General features: G+C 57.2%; 1 protein-coding gene across 4 annotated transcripts in view; it reads right to left on the reverse strand.

Moving 5' to 3' along the window:
* Pacsin1 (protein kinase C and casein kinase substrate in neurons 1) overlaps window positions 1–18,054 on the reverse strand; it is a 44,955-nt gene that overhangs the window by 642 nt on the left and 26,259 nt on the right. Inside the window, exons 1-10 of one of the 4 annotated variants that reach the window (XM_023720811.1) lie at window positions 11,249–11,355; window positions 10,169–10,302; window positions 4,171–4,295; window positions 3,197–3,353; window positions 1,932–2,167; window positions 1,380–1,535; window positions 1,095–1,270; window positions 724–844; window positions 501–628; window positions 38–225 (exon numbers count right to left, since the gene is read on the reverse strand). In XM_023720811.1, the coding sequence (XP_023576579.1) occupies window positions 38–225; window positions 501–628; window positions 724–844; window positions 1,095–1,270; window positions 1,380–1,535; window positions 1,932–2,167; window positions 3,197–3,353; window positions 4,171–4,233 (1,225 nt within the window). In that variant the 5' untranslated portion in view covers window positions 4,234–4,295; window positions 10,169–10,302; window positions 11,249–11,355. Of the gene's footprint in view, window positions 1–37; window positions 226–500; window positions 629–723; window positions 845–1,094; window positions 1,271–1,379; window positions 1,536–1,931; window positions 2,168–3,196; window positions 3,354–4,170; window positions 4,296–10,168; window positions 10,303–11,248; window positions 11,356–18,054 lie in introns of those variants that run through there. The other 3 variants (XM_023720815.1, XM_023720814.1, XM_004624218.3) reach the window with 3 other exon arrangements.

An 18,054-nucleotide genomic window follows, 5' to 3' on the forward strand; every position in this document is an offset into this window, starting at 1 on the left:
CTGCCCACGCCCCGCCCAGCTGCCCAGCCCACCCTACCGGCCTTGAAGCTGAGCTCGTCCTGCTCCTGGCCATCGTAATCATACAGCGCCCGCACACGGACACCCTTGGCGTCATCCTCGAAGGGATTGGCGCCTCCGTTAGCCTCATTGCCCCCAAAGGGGTTTCCACTCTCGTCGTCTGACCACTCAGTGGCGTAAGGCTGGCCTCTGTCGTAGCTGCTGACGCTGAGATGCGAAGGAAGGATGCCTGAGAGCGGCCCCAGGCCCAGGGCATTCCCTGCTAATCTCGGCTCAAGGCCCCAGTATTGCCAAGCTGGATGGGAGGGTCAGGGGCCAGTAGCTCTCAGATCAGCTCTGTTTGGTGAGGGGAGGGGAGGGAGAGGGCGGGAGAGCGGGAGATGGCTCAGTAAAATAAGCGCTTGCCTGGCAAGCGCAAGGACCTGAGTTCAATCCCTGGTTCCGGGAAAAAAAACCCCAAAAAACTCCAGAGGGACCCTCACCTGCCGCGGTCCCCAGCCTGGGATGTGGACTCCACTGCCCCGGTGGCGTTGCTCAGTGCCGCCCCCTCCGTCTTCTTGGGCTGCTTCTCCTTCTTGGCGGTGGTGTGGGGCAGGTCTGGGTTCCACTCCTGGTGCAGACAGGGAGCAGCAGCTCTGGGGGCTGAACCTCTAGGCCCTTGCCAGCCTTCTCAGACTCCCGTTCCCCATCCCCACTTGTCCTCACCTCGAACTGGGGCCAGTTCATGGGCATGCCGGGGCCGCTGGTGCTGCGGAACCATCGGAGGTCCTCCTGGGCATCAGCCCCCCGGATAGCCTGCTCCAGCTCACGGTACACGTGGATGTAGCTGTGCTCGGGGACAGGGGGCATAGAGGGCAGGGGTTCACCAAGACCTCATCTTATTCCACTTAGGGGAGCAGCAGCGTACCTCAGTTGGCTTCCTGTCACATGCCACCTTGGCCACTCACCCACCCACCACCCACACACTTCCTGGGTGCCCAGCCTGGTGCTGTCTGCACATACCCAGGTGGCCTCTTCCTCTCTCTTCATCACTGGCTCAGGGGCCCTCTGCTGGCTGTGCCCACCATGCCAAGTACCTGCTATTCTCTGCCAGGTTGAGGTGACGTTTGATGTCCAGCAGCACCTCCTTGAGGAAGACCAGTCGCTTCTCCTCAAACTGCTGACACTGCTCGAACACCTGCTCCATGCCCTCCATATACTGGGGTGTGGTCTTGCCCACGTCATCTAGCACCTTCTCGTACTTCTCCTGTGTCTGTGGGCACCAGTGTGGAGGCTGGTGAGACCTCGCCAAGTGCGAGTCCTGGCCATGTCCCACTCCAGGGGCATTCAGACCCCAGTCCCCAGCCCCCACCCAGCTGCACCTTCTGCACATCCTGTTTGCATTTGTCCACTTTGTCCTGCAGCTTCTTTTGCTGCTCTGGTGTGACCGACTGCTCGCTCTTGCTGTTCATCTCCCGCGTCATGGCCAGCTTCTCCTCCTTGCAGGCCAGGTGGTAGGCCTTCTTGGCAGCCTCCAGCTGTGGGAGAGGACAGGGTACACAAGGGTCCCACTTGTGAGCTGTGGTCACTCATCCTGGGAGCTGCTGCCTGCCTGCCTACCCCAGGAGAGTGCTGGGCACACAGTCTTGCACAGCAGGGGCTGCTGGCTGTGGCTTGAGGTGTTTGGACAGGTGCCCACTTCTGTGATGTCCCTGCTGGGCACTGCAGTGCCCACCTCATCTGACATGTCCTGTGGGGATCTCATGGGACCAGGGCCCATCTTCCTCTGGGTCTGTCTGCCCCATGGTGGGTGGGTCCTAGGGAAGGTGGCGCTGCCTCCCTGTGAGCACACTGCCTGGGACGGTGTGCTGATCGCTGCCCACCCAGAGGGACACCCCCCCAGTCCCCAGCCCACCCTGCCCTGCTCTGGTCACCTCCTTCATCTTCTTGGCCCAGGGCTTCTGGGCCTTGCGGAAGCCGTCCTCGGCCTCCTTGGTCTCCTTGAAGCCGCCCATGATCTGCTTGTGGTAGGCGTCCTTCTGCCAGTTCTTGACTTTCTCCAGGTCATCATTCAGCAGGCTGTTCTTCACCTCCTGGTGCAGCTCGCTCACCTTGTCCGCCTCTGTCATGATGGCACCCCAGGCCCTCTCCAGGCTGCCATACTGTGGGCCTGAGGGTGCGACAGGGGTCACAGTGGCCCTCCCCACCCCAGAGCACTCCATGCACTTCTGTGCATCCTCCAGGGCCCCAGCCACCACCTCCAGGTAGCCTCCTCCCCCGGCCCACCTGGGGCTGCACCTGCCTCTTTCCCCATTCCCCACCAGCATGGGAGCCCCAGGGGCCAGCCTGGGTCCTCCAGATGTTTTTCTTTTTTTTTTTTTTTTTTTTTTTTGGTGGAACCAGGAATTTGAACTCAGGCCCTTGTCTCCCTGCCCCTCCTCCAGGCCCATAGTAGGTGCTCAAGAATGTACAACCCCAGCACCTTCCAGACAACAAAGGAAGTCAGTCAGCTTCCTTTGTTGTCTGCGTGTGGGCCAGGTGCTGCTAGGCAGCAGCCCAGCCCCTGCCCTGATGGAGTCTGGAGTTTAAAGGAAGAGAAAAATAGTAACAAAAAAGTATAAACCTCAACCCCAATCAGGAGCACAGAAATGGAGGGTGGTGACACTAGACACAAGGTATGATTCCAGACTGGGCCAGGGCCAGACAAACCTGCTGTGGTCAAATGTGCATCTGGATTGTGTTAAAGGACCCAAATTCTTGTTTGTTTGTTTAGGGTTTTTGTTTGTTTGTTTTGTTTTGTTTTGTTTTCTTGAGTCTGGGTGAAAGGTATATAGTTCTTTGCACTATGGTTAAGACTTTACTAGAAGCTTAAATTTCAAAATTGATTTAGCCTCTTCCTTCCTTCTGTCCTTCCCCCCCTCCCTTCCTATTAGGGGATGTTGTCTACACTATGTAGTTAGGCTGGCCTTGAGCTCACTGAGTTACCCAGGCTGAGCTTGAACTCATGACCCTCCCTGCCTCAGCCTCCTGAGCTCTGGTCACCTCACCTGTGATTTTTAAAAAATTCCTGAAAAGGAAGCAGCCCTCCAAAGACCCCTGGGGCTGCAGGAAACATCAGCTACTGGTTGGGCACTCGGGGGACAGCGCCTTGAGGGACGTGGGGGGTGGTCTGGGGGCTCCCTGGGGACCCTGGAGGCACCTTTCTCGATGAGCTGACGCCAGCGCTTGGCCCAGTCGGTGAGCTGTTGTGCATATGCCTTCTCGATCTTGGCGCGCTCCTGCACGCAGCTCATTAGGTCGTTGCACAGGCGGTGGCCGTCGTCGATGCGCTTCACCGTGCGCTTGTAGTTCCCCACCTGGCGGCGGCGGCGGCGCGCGTCACCCTACGGCCCCGCGCTCCCAGCCTCGGCCTGCAGGGGGCGCGCGCGCCACTCCACTCCATTTCTCCAGATCCCTGTTGGGGGCATCCAGCACCCCGCGCCAGGCGCCCCCACTTCTGCACACCCTCTTCCCACTTCAGACATCACCTCTTCGCCGCCGCAGAATGCGTAAGGAGTTTTATAATTTGGACTTGGGCTCGAATGAATTATTCATGCTGTTCTCGTGAGCTAAACCCCATTATATTTATAGAGTTGCAGAAGCGTTGAGTTGAGCCGCAGATTCTTGACACAATATTATGTTTTGTAGACATCTCATTAAACACTTATTAATTTAGGTCTGGCAGTTTTCGTTTTGGATTTCGGGAGCCAATTACGACATGTCCCCTCCCCCCCACACTGCGCCCCACCCTTCTGGAAGCTCCCAAAATGCTGCTTTCTAGTCTTCATGCATCCCTACGTGGCTTGGGGTCCCTCCGCCCCCATCCGTGTCCTACCTCCACCCCTCTGGAGTGGGAGTGGGGAGCAGCGATAGCAGTGAAAGCTGTGCGAACTGTGAAGTGCGGGCCTGCTTGTGCTAATGGCCAAGAGCAGAACTGGCCTGGGCCCCCACGGCGGAGAGCAGAGCGCGGCTTGGTGCTACACGGAGAACGGCACAGTGTGTCTCCGGAACAAGAGCCCCAGGCAGGAATCTTAACCTCGCCTCCGGTGGCCTCTGCGCTTCGGAGGGACCGAGGAGGTGGGGGCCAAGGGCTGCAGTGGGGTACGGGGGCACAGGCAGCCGCACACAGCCTACCTCCCAGAAGCTGTCGGTGGTCTCCTCTGGAGCCAGCGAGGCCTCATCGTAGGAGCCGGACATGGTGTGGCTGGGGGGGGGCTGGGCTCTGTGCGGCTGTGTGGGTGGGTTCAGCTGCTCAGGCACTGGGGAGACAGGAGAGAAACCGTGGGGGGAGCCCCAGGCCCACTCTGGCCAGGGTGCCCCCAGGGGTGGTGGAGGGGCCTCATGCTGACACAGGGGCTCTGCTCCCTAGAGACCACAGGATTCAACCTGTAGCACTTTGGGGCCCTGTTCCGCTCCCAGCACGCAGTCCCATGGGGAGAAATCACTGACACAAGCTCAGGCGGGTGCTCCGGAAGCTCCTCAGCACCACACTGCTGCCCAAGGCCACGGTCAGGGCCCTGCTGGCTTCTCAGCTCTGCCATCCTGGGAAGCACCCCCGTCTGCCCCTCAGCATGGTCTAGTTTGACCTGGCTGGAGCCACGCACCAGGCCTCAAACACCTACCCAGCCAGGGTTCCCAGCTTCTGACCCCATGGTCCCAGCCCTGAGATCCCCAGCTCCCTGCTGCAGCCAGAACCTGGGTCCCCAAGACTGGCTCCAGCCTCTGCCCACCCTGGGCCAGGTCCTGCCGCACCATCAGTGGCTTTCCAGGTCCCCGCCCTCGGGTCAGATCTGTGCAGTGTGTGGGCGTCTGCGCTGCCCTGGTTCTGTCAGTTGGCATCGCAATTGTCCAATCTAGGCCACTTGCTGCCTGGGGCCGGGAGGCACCCCACTCCCCACCAGGACACACAGACGCCCCGGGTGGGCGAGGATGGTTTGATAGTCGGAGGTGGGGCACAAGGTCGGCAGCCTGGTCTTTAATATTTATTTATTTTTATTTATTACATTTATTTATTGTGTGTGTGTGTGGCCAGCTCAGCCCACCAGGGGGCGGGTCTGGCTGGCATGTGGTGCTGGGGATCGAATCGCGGTCCCTGTGCTTTGCCAAGCTTGTTTCAAGTAGGTGCTTTAGACCACTGAGCCATCTCTCCAGCCCCGGCCTGGTCTTTAAAGAAGCAGTGGAAGCCAGGCTGGCCTGGCCCTGGTGGGAGCCGCCCGCTCCAGCTGGCTCTGGGGACACCTCCTGACCCTGCACTGTGGCCAGCTGTGGGGACTGAGATCTCCAGGGAAAGTGGGTGCTGCAACCTGGGGGCAACCCCCATCCCTTCCTAGCAGCTGGTCCTCACCCAGGCTCTGGCAGGTGGAACCAAGAGAGAGGACCCTTAGCCAAGCGCAACTTCCCCTAGCCTCAGTCTCTCCACCTGTCCAAGGCCAGGTGCTCCTTTCTTGTCACCAGCCAACCATGACTCGCTGCACCTCACAGGAACAGAAAGTTGAACCCTAGCAACAGGCCCCTTACTCACGGTCCTGGAGGAGCACCCCGCCACAGGGCACCTGGAGTGAGCCGCAAGTTTCTCTGGGACACCCCCCCCAATGCCACTTCTATGACTTTAGGTGTCCGAGGCTGCCAAGGTTACTTCCTGCAGCATGCTGGCCTCAGGCTTGGAGCAGCCCAAATCTTCCTCCCCAGGGCTCTGGCGCTGTAAAGCATGGTGCCACAGGGTGTCCTGGCCCTGCCACCATCACAGCACGGATAAGCAGGGGTCACCTTTATGCCTCAAGGACAAGGTTGAGGGAACTCTCTCACAGTAGGTCTTACCCTGCCCTTTTAATTTTTCCTTGTGTGCATGAATTGCACATTTTAGAAACCCTACAGCCTTTGGCCCCAGTGCCCTGGGAGGCTGAGGCAGGAAGATGGCAAGTTGGAACTCAGCCTGGGTAATTTATTGGTTTAGCAAAATGCTGTTTAAAAAAAAAAAGGCCGGGAAGATAGCTCCGTGGTCTAAGTACATGCCTGGCAAGTGCAAGGAAGTGGGTGTGATTTCTGGTTCCACATAACGTGCTGGCCCCATGCGGAGCTGGCCACTGAGACCGGGCGTCGTGGCACACACCTGCAACCCAGCGCTTGGGAGGCTGAAACAGGAGGATCACTGCAAGTCTGAGCTGCCTAACAACACCGTGTACCAAATAAACAAATAAATAAATAAAGATTAAAAAAAAAAGAAGCTGGGGATGTAGTTCAGTGTGAAAAGCCTGGGTCACAACCCTACACACAAGTGCACCCCCACCCACACACACGTGCGCACACGCCCACACACACTGTGCGCTGTGCCAGGCCCTGGAGCAGGACAGAGAGAGCATGTTCTGGCTGAGGGAGGGCACAGTGCCCCCGAACCTGGGATGCCAGCTTCAGGCTGCGGATGATGCCCAGCAGCTGAGAGCCTGGCCCAGGGCAGGGGACAAGTCAGCTGGGGTCAGAGGGTCACAGGTGTAGGCACTGCCTTGCCCCGAGCTTCAGTGAGAGCACGAGAATCCCTGTGGCCTTGCCAGACTGCCTGGGAAATGACCTGTTCCCAGGAGCAGAGGAGACGGCGAGTGTCCCGCACAACCACTGCAGCTGGGGGCTCAGGAGCCAGGCAGCAGGGGCGGGCGAGGAGGCGGCGGAAGCCCGTGAGCTGCACACCTTGGCCACGCAGCTCGCCCCCCCCTGCTGCCCCCCCCAGTAGGTGTCGACCAGTGCTGGCCACGGACTCTGTTTCCCCTGAATCAGGCACTAGCACCTGTCACCATGGGCTTTGTCACAGAAGTGGAGTCAGGAACTGACATGGCCAGCAGCTGGTGCTTCTCTGGGGCAAGCCTGACGCCTTTGGGCCTGATTTTTGTCACTGAGGAGAGGTCATTTCGGTCCTGCAAGCCATTTATCATTAATAATAGCTGCTGACAATTCCCAGAGCACACACCAACTCTACATCTTTTTTGTCTTTTTCTTTTTAGGTAGGACTAAAGGTTAAACCATGGAGCCCTGCCCTTTTCATTGTAAAAAATTTTTGAGACAGGGTCTTGCTAAATCACTAAGCTTCTCAGGCTGGGCTCCAACTTGCGAACCTCCAGCCTCAGCCTCCTAGAGTGCTGGGCTGACAGGTGAGTGCCACCACACCCAGCTCCAATCCTGTGTCCCAAATCACACATCCTTATGCCAACTGTGCCAATGTCCTCCACACTGAAGAGAGAACCCACAGGCCTGGGGACTTGACGGTGACCAGACTGCCCAGGTGCTGTGGGTACTGTAGGCCCACAAGCCAGTGCTGCATAAGGCTATAACGCGATGATCCCAGCCCACATGAAGCCCCTCGTGTAAGCTGACTTGAGTAGTGGCACAAGAGCCTCACTCCTCCCCCCACTGCTCTGTGTCTCTGAAGACCCCTAACCCACAGCTGGGACATTCAGGATTCCCCCTCTCCTACTGCATTGCTACCCCAGAAGGCAGGGTTGACAATGACATCAGTCACCACCAGCTGGTGTCTCCTGGGTGCCTGCTGGCTGCTGCTGTAGATGCTACATGCATTTCACCTTCATTTACAGATAGGGAAACTGAGGCACGGGGCCAAGAAGATACCACAACCAGGGTTTCCCAGGTGGTAAACAGTGGAACTGAGATCATCTTCAAGGCAGCCTTAGCCCACACCACCTTGTCCTGAGCATCACTTCCTCTCCTTGGGCCTTGGCACCTCATCTGTAAAATAAGTTGATATTGCGCTTAAATAGTTGGGAGTGTGTGAGGACATCAGCCCTCCGCTCACTGCCACCCCTGCGGCTGGTGGCAGGTGTCTGTCCTCTCTCAGGAAAAGCCTTCCAGCCAAGAGTCAGAACCCCACAGAGGGAGTCTGAGTCCCACCCACTCTGCTTTTGGGCCCCAGCCAGGAGCAGCCTCCACTCCTGCTCCCCCGTGGGGACCTTCCCTCCATGCCCAGCCACACCTAGCTTGGAGCTCCCTGCTGCTGCTCCACTGGGTAAGCCCTAACCCTAGCGCAACAGCCGAGCCAGCAATGACTCCCGGTTCCACAGTACAGCACCTGAGACCACAGACGTCAAGTAACGTGTCCAAGGTCACACAGCCGGATGAGGCTGAGCTGGGTCGGATGGGGCCAGTCCCCTGGGCCCCTCCCAGGAGCCCAGCATCCCCTGTTGTCCTGTGTCCCATGCATTTCCAGCCACTCCAGCCTCACCCACCCTGGAGACAGCTGGGCTCATGTTGGCTGGCATTTCTGGCAGCCTCCACAGGTGGCAGGACAGACAGACAGACAGACAAACAGACAGACGACTCCAGTCAGCTATCCCTTCCTCCTCCCTGCACCGCTGGGAGCCTTGGGCCCTCCCTGCCTAGGGAGGCCCATCTTCCTGCCACTCACTGTCCCCCACATCCTAGCTTCCCTTCCAGGGCAGCTCTGCCCCCTCCCTACACAACGCCTTCCATGGTCCCAGCCCTGCCCACCCCACGTGTGCCTGTCAGAAGCCACCCCATCAGCACACAGCCAAGGGTAGAAGCGGCGAGTGCTGACACCGGGTACAGCCCCCGGCTCTGCCCTGTGTGGCTGTGGGCTGTGGCAAGTTCTTCAACCACTGTGCCTCAGTCTCCTCCTTATCCTGCTGTGACTGGTGCATAGAACACCCTCTCTCCAGATTCCCTCAGATACCCCCAAGGGAGCCTCACCTGGAGCACGCAGGTCCTCAGGTCCCCATGAGAGGAAGACCCCTCATGCAGCTGCCACTGCCACAAGCGAGGCACCCGCCTCACTGCACTCTAAGCTAAGGTCCCCCAGCCACAGGGGACCCCTTCCAGGAATGTTTCCAGGAGGGGACAGAGAAGGTGGGAACACATGGGCAGAGACAGAGCTGAGGGTGCTGGATACAACTGCCAGCTCAGACGGGCTGCAGCACGGATGCAGCCGCAGGGCCCCCTCTGACACCTGCCCCTGCTCTGCCCTTGTGCTGGGCTCTGCTGTTCTCTAATCACCCCATGTTCCCCAGCCAGGGTGGGTGTGGATGAGGCAGCACTTCCTGCTGCCCATGGGCTTCAGGGAGGCTTGGGCACGGCAGAGGGTCCCCAGGCCTCGATGCCCACCCTCATGGGGCACACATTCTGGGGCCTGAGTGAGCCACCTCCAGAACAGAACAGGGAGGCAGGGCTAGGGGGACAGGCTGCAGGGTCACCCACCAGGAGGCAGCCCTCACCCCTGGCCAGGGACAGAAGAGGGGACAGGAGGCAGGGCTGCCTCCAGGTGCTAGGCCTGAGGTGGTGCTCAGCCACCCAGGGCTCCCTCCTTATTCTCCCTCCTGCCTCTCTCCCACCTGGGGTCTCACAGTTCTGTCTAGAGGGGGCTTCCTGGGGCCCACCAGGGGATGCAAAGGGCCAGGGAGTGACCTGTGCAGATGCGGGCTACAGCAGCAAGATGGAAGGACCCCCAAACTGTGGAGTTCAAGAAGGGCTGTACACAAGGTAAGCAACAGTGTGTTGGAGGTGAGGGGCTGTGGGGGGCTGTGGGGGGCTGTGGGGGGCGGGCGGGATTGCAGTGCCTGTGGAGCAGCACACCCAGCCAGAGGGCGCAGCCCGTGCAGAGGCCCTGAGGCAGAGGGGTGTTTGCCACTGTTGAAGACCAGCAGGGTCAAAGGGAGAGGGGCGTTGTGTGCCTGGGAAGACTGAGCGAGCGGGAGGCAGGCAGGCAGGGAGGGTGGGCGGGTGGGACCAGAAGCTGCCAGTGACTTGGGCCCAGTGGGGCGCAGGGAGGCCGCTGACTTCTTCTCACAGGAAGATGCAAGAATGTCCAAGGCCCAGAAGAGGCAGCGTAGTGTCTGGCTTGGGTCTCAGCGGCTCCGCGGCTGCTGGGGGCAGAGAAGCCTATGCGGGGAGGAGACCAGGGAAGCTGCCAAACAAGGCTGTGGACTTCCAGGGGGGTGTGGACTGCCTGGGTGGGGAGGGCAGGTGCGGGGGGTGGCTCCGGAGGTCTGAAGCCACAGGACAACGGCAAAGAGCCTCCCTGAGCTCTTGCTTCGGGACCCAGCCCCAACCCACCGGAGCTCCAGGCCTCTGTGTGCTCCTGGACCTCCCCTGGGCTCCACCTCCCACCCAGACTTACAGATGAATGCTGGAGAGACAGGGTCCCAGCCTGATTTCAGGGCAGTGGCCAGACTAGGGACTCACAGTGCAGGGATAGGGTCAGGGCAGATGTCCCTGGAGTTCTTTCCAGTGGGCCTCAGAGTTGAGTGGAAACTGCGGGGGGGGGGGGGAGGTCAGACAGCAAGGAAGGACAGACCTCAATGGGGACAGGGAGAAATGACAGGGAGCCAGGAGTAGGGGGCTGGCAGAGGGAGGTTGGGGCCAGGCTGCAAGGCCAGGAAGGGCTAGGTCCTGGGCTACAACGCAACTCCGGCCCTGGGAGGTAGGGAGGGGGTTGAGGCTTTCAGAGAATCAGGCTGCAGAGGCACCAGTGTGCGGGGTACATCTGTACCCACCAAGCCAGTCCCACGACCCATTCTCCTGCCTCCGGAGCACTGGACCCCAAAGCGCGAGCCCCTGGGCTCACTCAGAGCCTCACCAAACATCTGCAGAACCCAAGCTCCGCTCCCCACTCCTCCCACAGGCGCAGGGTCTTCCACCCACCAATCGCGCCCCTTGCGCTGCCACCTCCTGCGGGTGAAGGCCCTCAGTTCTGACCCAGGCACAGCCCGCACCCCGCGTTGCGCACGCTCGGCCCGCTCCTCGCCCGCGAGTGCCGGTTCCTCGCAGCGCCACCCCCTCCCGCCGCCTCCGCAATGCCCAGCTCCCCGCGGCAGCGCAGCCATCCCCGGAGCAATGCAGCGGGAGGGGGCGCCGCGGAGCCCTGCGCTCCTGCACCCCGACTGCAGCCCGGGCTTGGTGGGGCCGTGCGCCGGGGTCCTGGGAAGGCTAGCTGGGGTCAGTGCACAGCTCCGGTCGAGAGGGGCTGTGAGCCCAAGGCGAGGCCACCTGGAGCTCTGGAAGGCGACGGCCTCAAGTCACCCACCGCCCCAGACCAGCTTAGCCCGGACCCCAGCCCTGACCCCAGGCAGAGCTACGCATGCAGAAGTCCGGACCAGTGGCCGCGGTGGACACGGGTGGGAGGTGCAGAGGAAGAAGGCGACAGGGGATAGCGCCGGGGGAAACCTGGGGCACTCGCGGCACCCCAGGTCGCACCTACCTGGGCCGTGCCGGGCCGCGCTCCTACTGCGCCGCGGCTGCTGGGACGCGCGGGGTCCTGGCGCCCAGCTGGGGCTGCGCGCTCCGGGGTCCCCTGGCCAGCGCGCTCTGAGGCAGCGGCGCCAGAGCCGCAAGAGCCCGCTCCCCGCCCCCACGCCGCCGCCTCCCCGCCCTCCCCCGGCCCGCCTCCTTGTCCAGCCACCCACCTCCTTCTGCTCGTTTCCATGGCAACTGGGCAATGCTCTGCACCGGCACCTCCCTCCGCGGACGGCAGGGGGCGCCCGCACCCACACGGGCGCGCCTCACCCCACAAACAGGCTGCGGGGCACAGGCTAGCGCGGCCCGCTCTACCTGGCTGTCCTGTTGCGAAATTCCTTCTCTTCCTCCCCAAGGGCGGGCCTCCATCTTTCCTCCCAGACGTCGGGAGCAACACCTGTGTCATGCACCCCCCTCGGGTCCTGAACGCGAACTACTCTGTAAGATATTACTCTTTGCTAAATCTTTCACTGTCTGGTCTAGAGAGTTTGAGTTTCTCCAGGCCAGGCTGAGTGTCAGATGCTCACCCACGGTCTCCTGCAACGAAAGTTCACGTCCATTTTACAGACTGGTTCTGAGGCCCACGGTAGTAAAACAACTCAGCTCAGCACCTGGTGCTCCTGGGCTGGCTGCTAGGTCCTGGGATCGCGGCGCGAGGCTCCTCTCAAGGGTCTCCGCTCCTGCACATGCCAGGAGCTCGCGCAGCTCGCATGTGATCGTCCATGTACCAAAGTGTGCGCCCACAGCACACTTCCAGGGACAAACACCCGTTACAGGTCGGCCCACAGGCATTTCTAGGCACGTGTCAGCCTCACATTTAAGTGCCACACAGGTACACGCGTGTGACACTGATATCAGGGTACACGCACCTTAAGACGTGTGCACATGCATCTTCACAGATCCGAAACACGAACACGCGAGTCCATGCGATGCACACAAGCCCAGCACACCACCCTCCCCTCCTGGGAGGGACTCCAGAGTAGGAATGAAGAGCCCCAACTGGGGCTTGAAGGAGGCGCTGCTTCCGATAGAGGATCGCCAGCTACAGCCACCCAGGGACCAGACGCTCACGGCCAAGGCAGGGTCTTAGCTGCGAAGGGGCCACCACCGCCCCATTCTGAAACCCTCCTTTCAGTCCAGCCCAGATCCTGCCTAGAGCCCTCAGAGCGAGTCCCGAGGTCCACGAGGTCCCAGTACCTGCCTGAAGAAACAACTTAAAAGGAGGGCGGTTGGAGGTGAGGAAGCAGGAGACCAGGGAAGAGTGAGGACGTAGGAGACAGCATGACACGAGGGCAGGGCTTCCTAGGCAAGAGCAGGTAAATCTTTGTGGCCAGGACAATTTTCAGAGACCCCTTAAAACTTCCCGCAAATTAACCAGAGCCCGCTCCTTGGCAGTGAGCCTTGCCTCTATTCGCCCCATCTAAGGACCCTCTTCTTCATAAGATTCCTGCCCATTAGTCCAAGGCAGCCGGAAACGGCAAGAGGTATCCTGATGTCAGAGAGGTCAAAACAGAAGGGGGAAAATGATTCTGAAACAGAAGAAAAGGATTGTTTCATTTTTTACTGCACATTTACCAGGCACGGACCAGGAGCCAGAGACTGCTGGAGCCGTGAGAAGCAGCGGCCGGCAAGACAGTGCCCCTGCTCTGCAGGACTCCTGAATGCTGTCCCAGTGCAGGCCCCTCCTGGGGGTCGCTGGCTGTCACAGTGTCTTTGCCTGGTGAGGCCACAGGACCCTTAAGAAACGGAGCAAAAACTGCTGGATTTTCCCAGGGTAACTTTCGGTATGGGGCTGTGGTGGGTTTTGAGCACTGTACTGGCCTGGCGTTTCTGTGTTCCACCTAGAGCCCATTAAAGAAGACCTCGTCTCCCTGCAGGCAGCCACTACTCCTCCCTTTGCTCCTTGCCTCTGCTGCTGCTGCGGTTGCCTCTGCTCCTGCCTTCTTGCTGTTTTCTGCTGCCCTGAATTGCTGCCTTCTGCCATGTGCCACTCTGCCTTGGAGCCAGCCGAGTATGGACTGAAACCTCCACACACTGTGAGCTAAATAAACCTTTCCTTCCTTAAAAAGAAAGAAAGAAAGAAAGAAAGAAAGAAAGAAAGAAAGAAAGAAAGAAAGAAAGAAAGAAAGAAAGACTTAAGGCAGGCACAGTGGTACACACCTGTAATCCCAGCACCCTCAGCGGCTGAGCCAAGAGGAAGGCAAGTTCAAGCCCAGCCTAGGCAAGTTAGTGACTTAGGCCTCATCTAAAAATTTTAAAAAATTAAAATGGGCTGGGGATCTAGCTCAGTGCGGAGGCCCTAGATTCATTCCCCAGTCCTGGAGAACAAAAACAGGTTCCAGAGCAGTGGCTCCCAGGAGAGCGGGGAGGCCTGAGCTGGGGCAGGAAGGATTGGGTTCCCAGGTGCTGTAAGTAGAGCCCGCGCCCGCCTGCGGGCCCCCAGCCCAGGATCATCTTTCCCCTAAAGAGCGGTTCCATCCAGCGATCCCAAAGACAGCTGTCCCACCCAGTGAGCCTGACCCAGGCTCATCTGCTGCAGGGCCAAGCATGTGTCTTGCCCTGCTACACTAGATTCCAGAGAGGCCCCTCCTGTCACCCTCTCCTTCCCAGGCCAAGAGCCCCGGCTGCCCATTCCCACTGGCCACCCATCTGCTGCTGGGAAGCCCCTGGGCCAGCCTGTCCTGGACCCCCATGCTCCAGCCCATGGGCAGGATCACCCTGCAAACAAAGAGGGAGGAGGGTGCCCTTCCCAGCCACAGAGAGATGCCCTGGTGCCCCAGGTCCTTCACTTCCTCCTGCCCCAACCCCAAGGCACTCAGGGTCCCCTGCTTCAGCCATGTGCTCCCCAGTACAGGGCCATCAGGGCTCAGGAGCTTTTCCTTTCACCCTTTTTCATGATGTTCCTGTGACTGTCAAGATGCGAGAATCCTCCTCGACCCCAGTCACGTGTGACAGACAAGCTGGACAGCTCAGGAGGAAGGAAAGTGGGCAAGGCCTGAGGAGGCTGGGGGGGCATGGACCCTGGGGATGGGAGGAGCAGAAGGAGAGAAACACACAGATCCTCCCCGCGCGCCTGCAGTGTCAGGCAGTGCGCACAGTGCTTGCTTTTCATAACGAACCCTTTTATAGGTGCAGAAACTGAGGCTCAGAACGGTCAAGGCCTCGCGGCTCAGCTGGGGTCCAAGGCTAAGCATATAACTCACAGAGAATGACTGTGGGAGTGTGCGTGAGCGCCCAGCTTCTATCTCCAGCACCACAAAAAATAAAAGTAAATTAAAATAAAGAACCTGGATCCAGGGCCAGGCAACTTGGGCACCATCTGTTAAGTGCAAGAAATGCTGACTCTCCAGGGCCATCCCAGGCATCCTGCTTTTCCATAGCCTAGGAGAGTCCAGGAGGAGAAGTCTTCCATTAAGGGGCTCACCTCAGAACACACAGCTAGAAGAAAAAGCTGGTGCTGACCCTGGCGGGTGACTCACAGCCTCCCACACTGTCTCCTGTGCCTTTAACAAGCATTCTCTGAGAACCTGCTATGTGTGGCACCACCCTGGGGGTGGGCCAAGGCAGGTGACTAGCCAACCTACAGCCTTGAGGATGATTCCCGCTGAAGGGGCCACGCAATAAACCATATAAGTTCAAGGGCTAATCAATGCTATCAAGAAAGATAATGTTAGTTAAAGGAACAGATATGAGTAGGAAGCCACTGTATCATCTGTCTTTAGAAGAAGTGACATTTGAACAGAAAGCTAAGTGAAAGGAGAAAGGGACATGTTGGCTGATTTGGGGAAAGTTTCTGGAACAACAACACAAGTATCTTAAGGTATAATTCAATTTGGGGTTACTGAAAGGACCTCAAAGTTGGATGGATGGATGGATGGATGGATGGATGGATGGATGGATGGGTAGGTAGGAGGGTGGGTATATGGATGGATGGATGGATGGATGGATGGATGGATGGATAGGTGGGTGGGTAGGTAGATGGATGGATGGATAGATGGATGGATGGATGGATGGATGGATGGATGGATGGATAGGTAGGAGGGTGGGTAGATGGATGGATGGATGGATGGATGGATGGATGATGGATGGGTAGGTGGGTAGGTAGGTAGATGGATGGATAGATGGATGGATGGATGGATGGATGAATGGATGGATGGGTAGGTAGGAGGGTGGGTACATGGATGGATGGATGGATGGATGGATGGATGGATGGATGCAAGGATCGACGCATAAGCAAATGGGTGGGTTGATGAATGGATGAGCAGATGCGTAGGTAGGTGATAGGTGACAAGTAGGGTAAGCCAGACAGAGAGGTAGTCCATAAGGTAGTGGTTGAGGAGAGGGAGACAAAGACTTGATCCTGCAGGGCTTTACAGGCCGGGGTGAGGGCTCAGGATTTATTCCAAGAATGAAGGGAAACCGCTGGCATTTTTTGAGCTCACCAGAAAGACTCAACAGGAGGATAGAAACAAGAGGGGAAAAAACAGTAAACTTGAGTTAGAATAGTAGAAATGAAAGAATCGGAGCAACAGAGAGCAAGTGGACTGGAAAAACTGGAGTCTCAAGAAGTCATAAGGGGGCCGGGGAGATGGCTCAGTAGAATAAGCACTTGCCTGGCAAGAGCAAGGGTCTGAGTTCAATTCCCGGTTCCGCCAAAAAAGAAGTCATAAGACTGTAACAGAGGAACTACTATTTGTATTCTCAGAGTCCAAGAAGAAGGAAAAAGAGTGGGGTCGGCCAAAGTATCCTCCAAAGAACTACTTTAAATTTTGCAAAAAGACAAACAATGGATTTTAGAAGTGTGTGAACTCCAAAGAGATGAAGAGCACAGGGGAAAGCAAACGACAGCAGATTTCTCACTGGAAACTATGGCAGCCAAAAGGCAGGGGCACAGCTGAAAGAAAAGTGTCCCAAGGTCACTAAGGGGGGTCCTCAGCAGGCGTCCCCCGAGGAATAACTGAAGGAAACTCTGGAAATAGGAAATGATAAAAAGGAATCTCGGGACTGCAGGAAGGAGGAAAGAATGACAGGAAAAATAAAAATATGGGTGGATCGGATATGTCTCGTGGTCTGAATTACATTTGAGAGTTGAAGCAAAAGTGATACCACCGGGGGGCCTGGCCCTAGCTCAGGCCTCTAAGCGGCTGCTTCCACAAAGCTGTCAGCCTCAGGTTGCTGGAGTTCGAACCTCACACCTCTCCCGCTGGCCAAAAGTGCCCTAAAGGCATTCGAGGAACCAAAAAAAAACACCTTGGCCTGTTGAGATGGCTCAGTAGTCTAAAGCACTTACTTGGAACAAGCTTGGCAAAGCACAAGGACTGCAGTTCGATCCCCCAGCACCACATGCCAGGCAGCCCCGCCCCCTTGTGGGCTGAGCTGGCCACACACACACACACACACACACACACACACACAATAAATAATTTTAAAAAAAATTTGAAAAAAGTGATACCACCCTCTGATGTGGGCACACAGGGAATATTTAAGACAATTAAATGTAAATGCAGAAGGTAGAGGAATTTACAAGGGGGCAATTTGTACACTTAAGCAGATGACACCAAACTGGCTGTGGTGGCTGTGGTGGTGAATACACTGCGCCAACTTGAAATGTCAGTAGCTTGGCTGGATCGCTTGGCAATGCCACGCCCTGGGCTTGGGGGCCTCACCCTACGGCGGGAAGGCCTTCCTAGAGTGACTCAGCACAAAAAGGCTACATAGAGGGGTGCAGGGAGGATTCTCTGCCACTTCCTCAGAGGGTCTTCGCTGCCCTTCACGCTGGTCTTCGCAGTCAGCATAGAAGGGAGAGAGAGGCTTGTAGATACCACAGCTGCCGCTCCTCCTCTGCTCTTCGCTGTTTTCTGTCACCATGAACTGCTGCCATCTATCTGCCCTGGAGCCAGCAGAGTATGGACTGAAACCTCCACTAACTATGAGCTAAATAAGCCTTTCCTTTCTTAATTTTGGATGTTGGTGTTTTGTCCTAGCAATGAGTAAAAAGTAACTGAGACAGTGGTGCACACCTGTAATCCCAGCAGCCAGGGAGGCTGAGGCAGGAGGATTATAAATTTATTATTTATTTATTTATTTATTTATTTATTTATTTTTTCTTGGCAGAACCAGGGATTGAACTCAGGCCCTTGCACTTGCCATGTAAGTGCTTATTCCGCTGAGCCCTCTCCCGGCCCCCGGAAGGATTATAACTTTAAATCCAGTTTGAGCAGCATTTTAACAGCTGAGACCGTGTCTCAAAATTAAAATAAATAAATAAATAAATAAAGGGTCCAGTGAAGTAACTCGCTGTGAAGTGCTCCGGGTTCAATCCCCAGTGCTGCAAAAGTAAATAAATAGACACATACATATATACAGTAGAGTGGAGCTAGGAGACTGGCTACAGAAATATAGATAAAGGTGATAGACATAGATAGAAATTATTAAAACAATCTACATAGAGACACACTCAAAAAGATAAACTAGAACAGGCAAGTCTAATTTCCAGCAATGGATGCTAGATTGGCAGTTGCTTCCAGGGGATACAACAGGCGGCCACACACACACACACACACACACGCCTCTGGCCATTAACCCCCTAATATGAGTGCTGGTTCTCACAAGGGTGTAATTCACTGAGCTGTACAGTTAAGAGTCATCAGACTTTAGTTAACAAAGATAAAACTATTAGCTATGCTTCAATTAAAAACAAAACAAGGGGGCTGGTGAGATGGCTCAGTGGTCTAAAGCACCTACTTAGAACAAGCTTAGCAAAGCACAGGG

Source organism: Octodon degus, unplaced genomic scaffold, assembly GCF_000260255.1.
Source record: "Octodon degus isolate 3935 unplaced genomic scaffold, OctDeg1.0 scaffold00005, whole genome shotgun sequence".
NCBI classification, from domain to species: Eukaryota; Metazoa; Chordata; class Mammalia; order Rodentia; family Octodontidae; genus Octodon; species Octodon degus.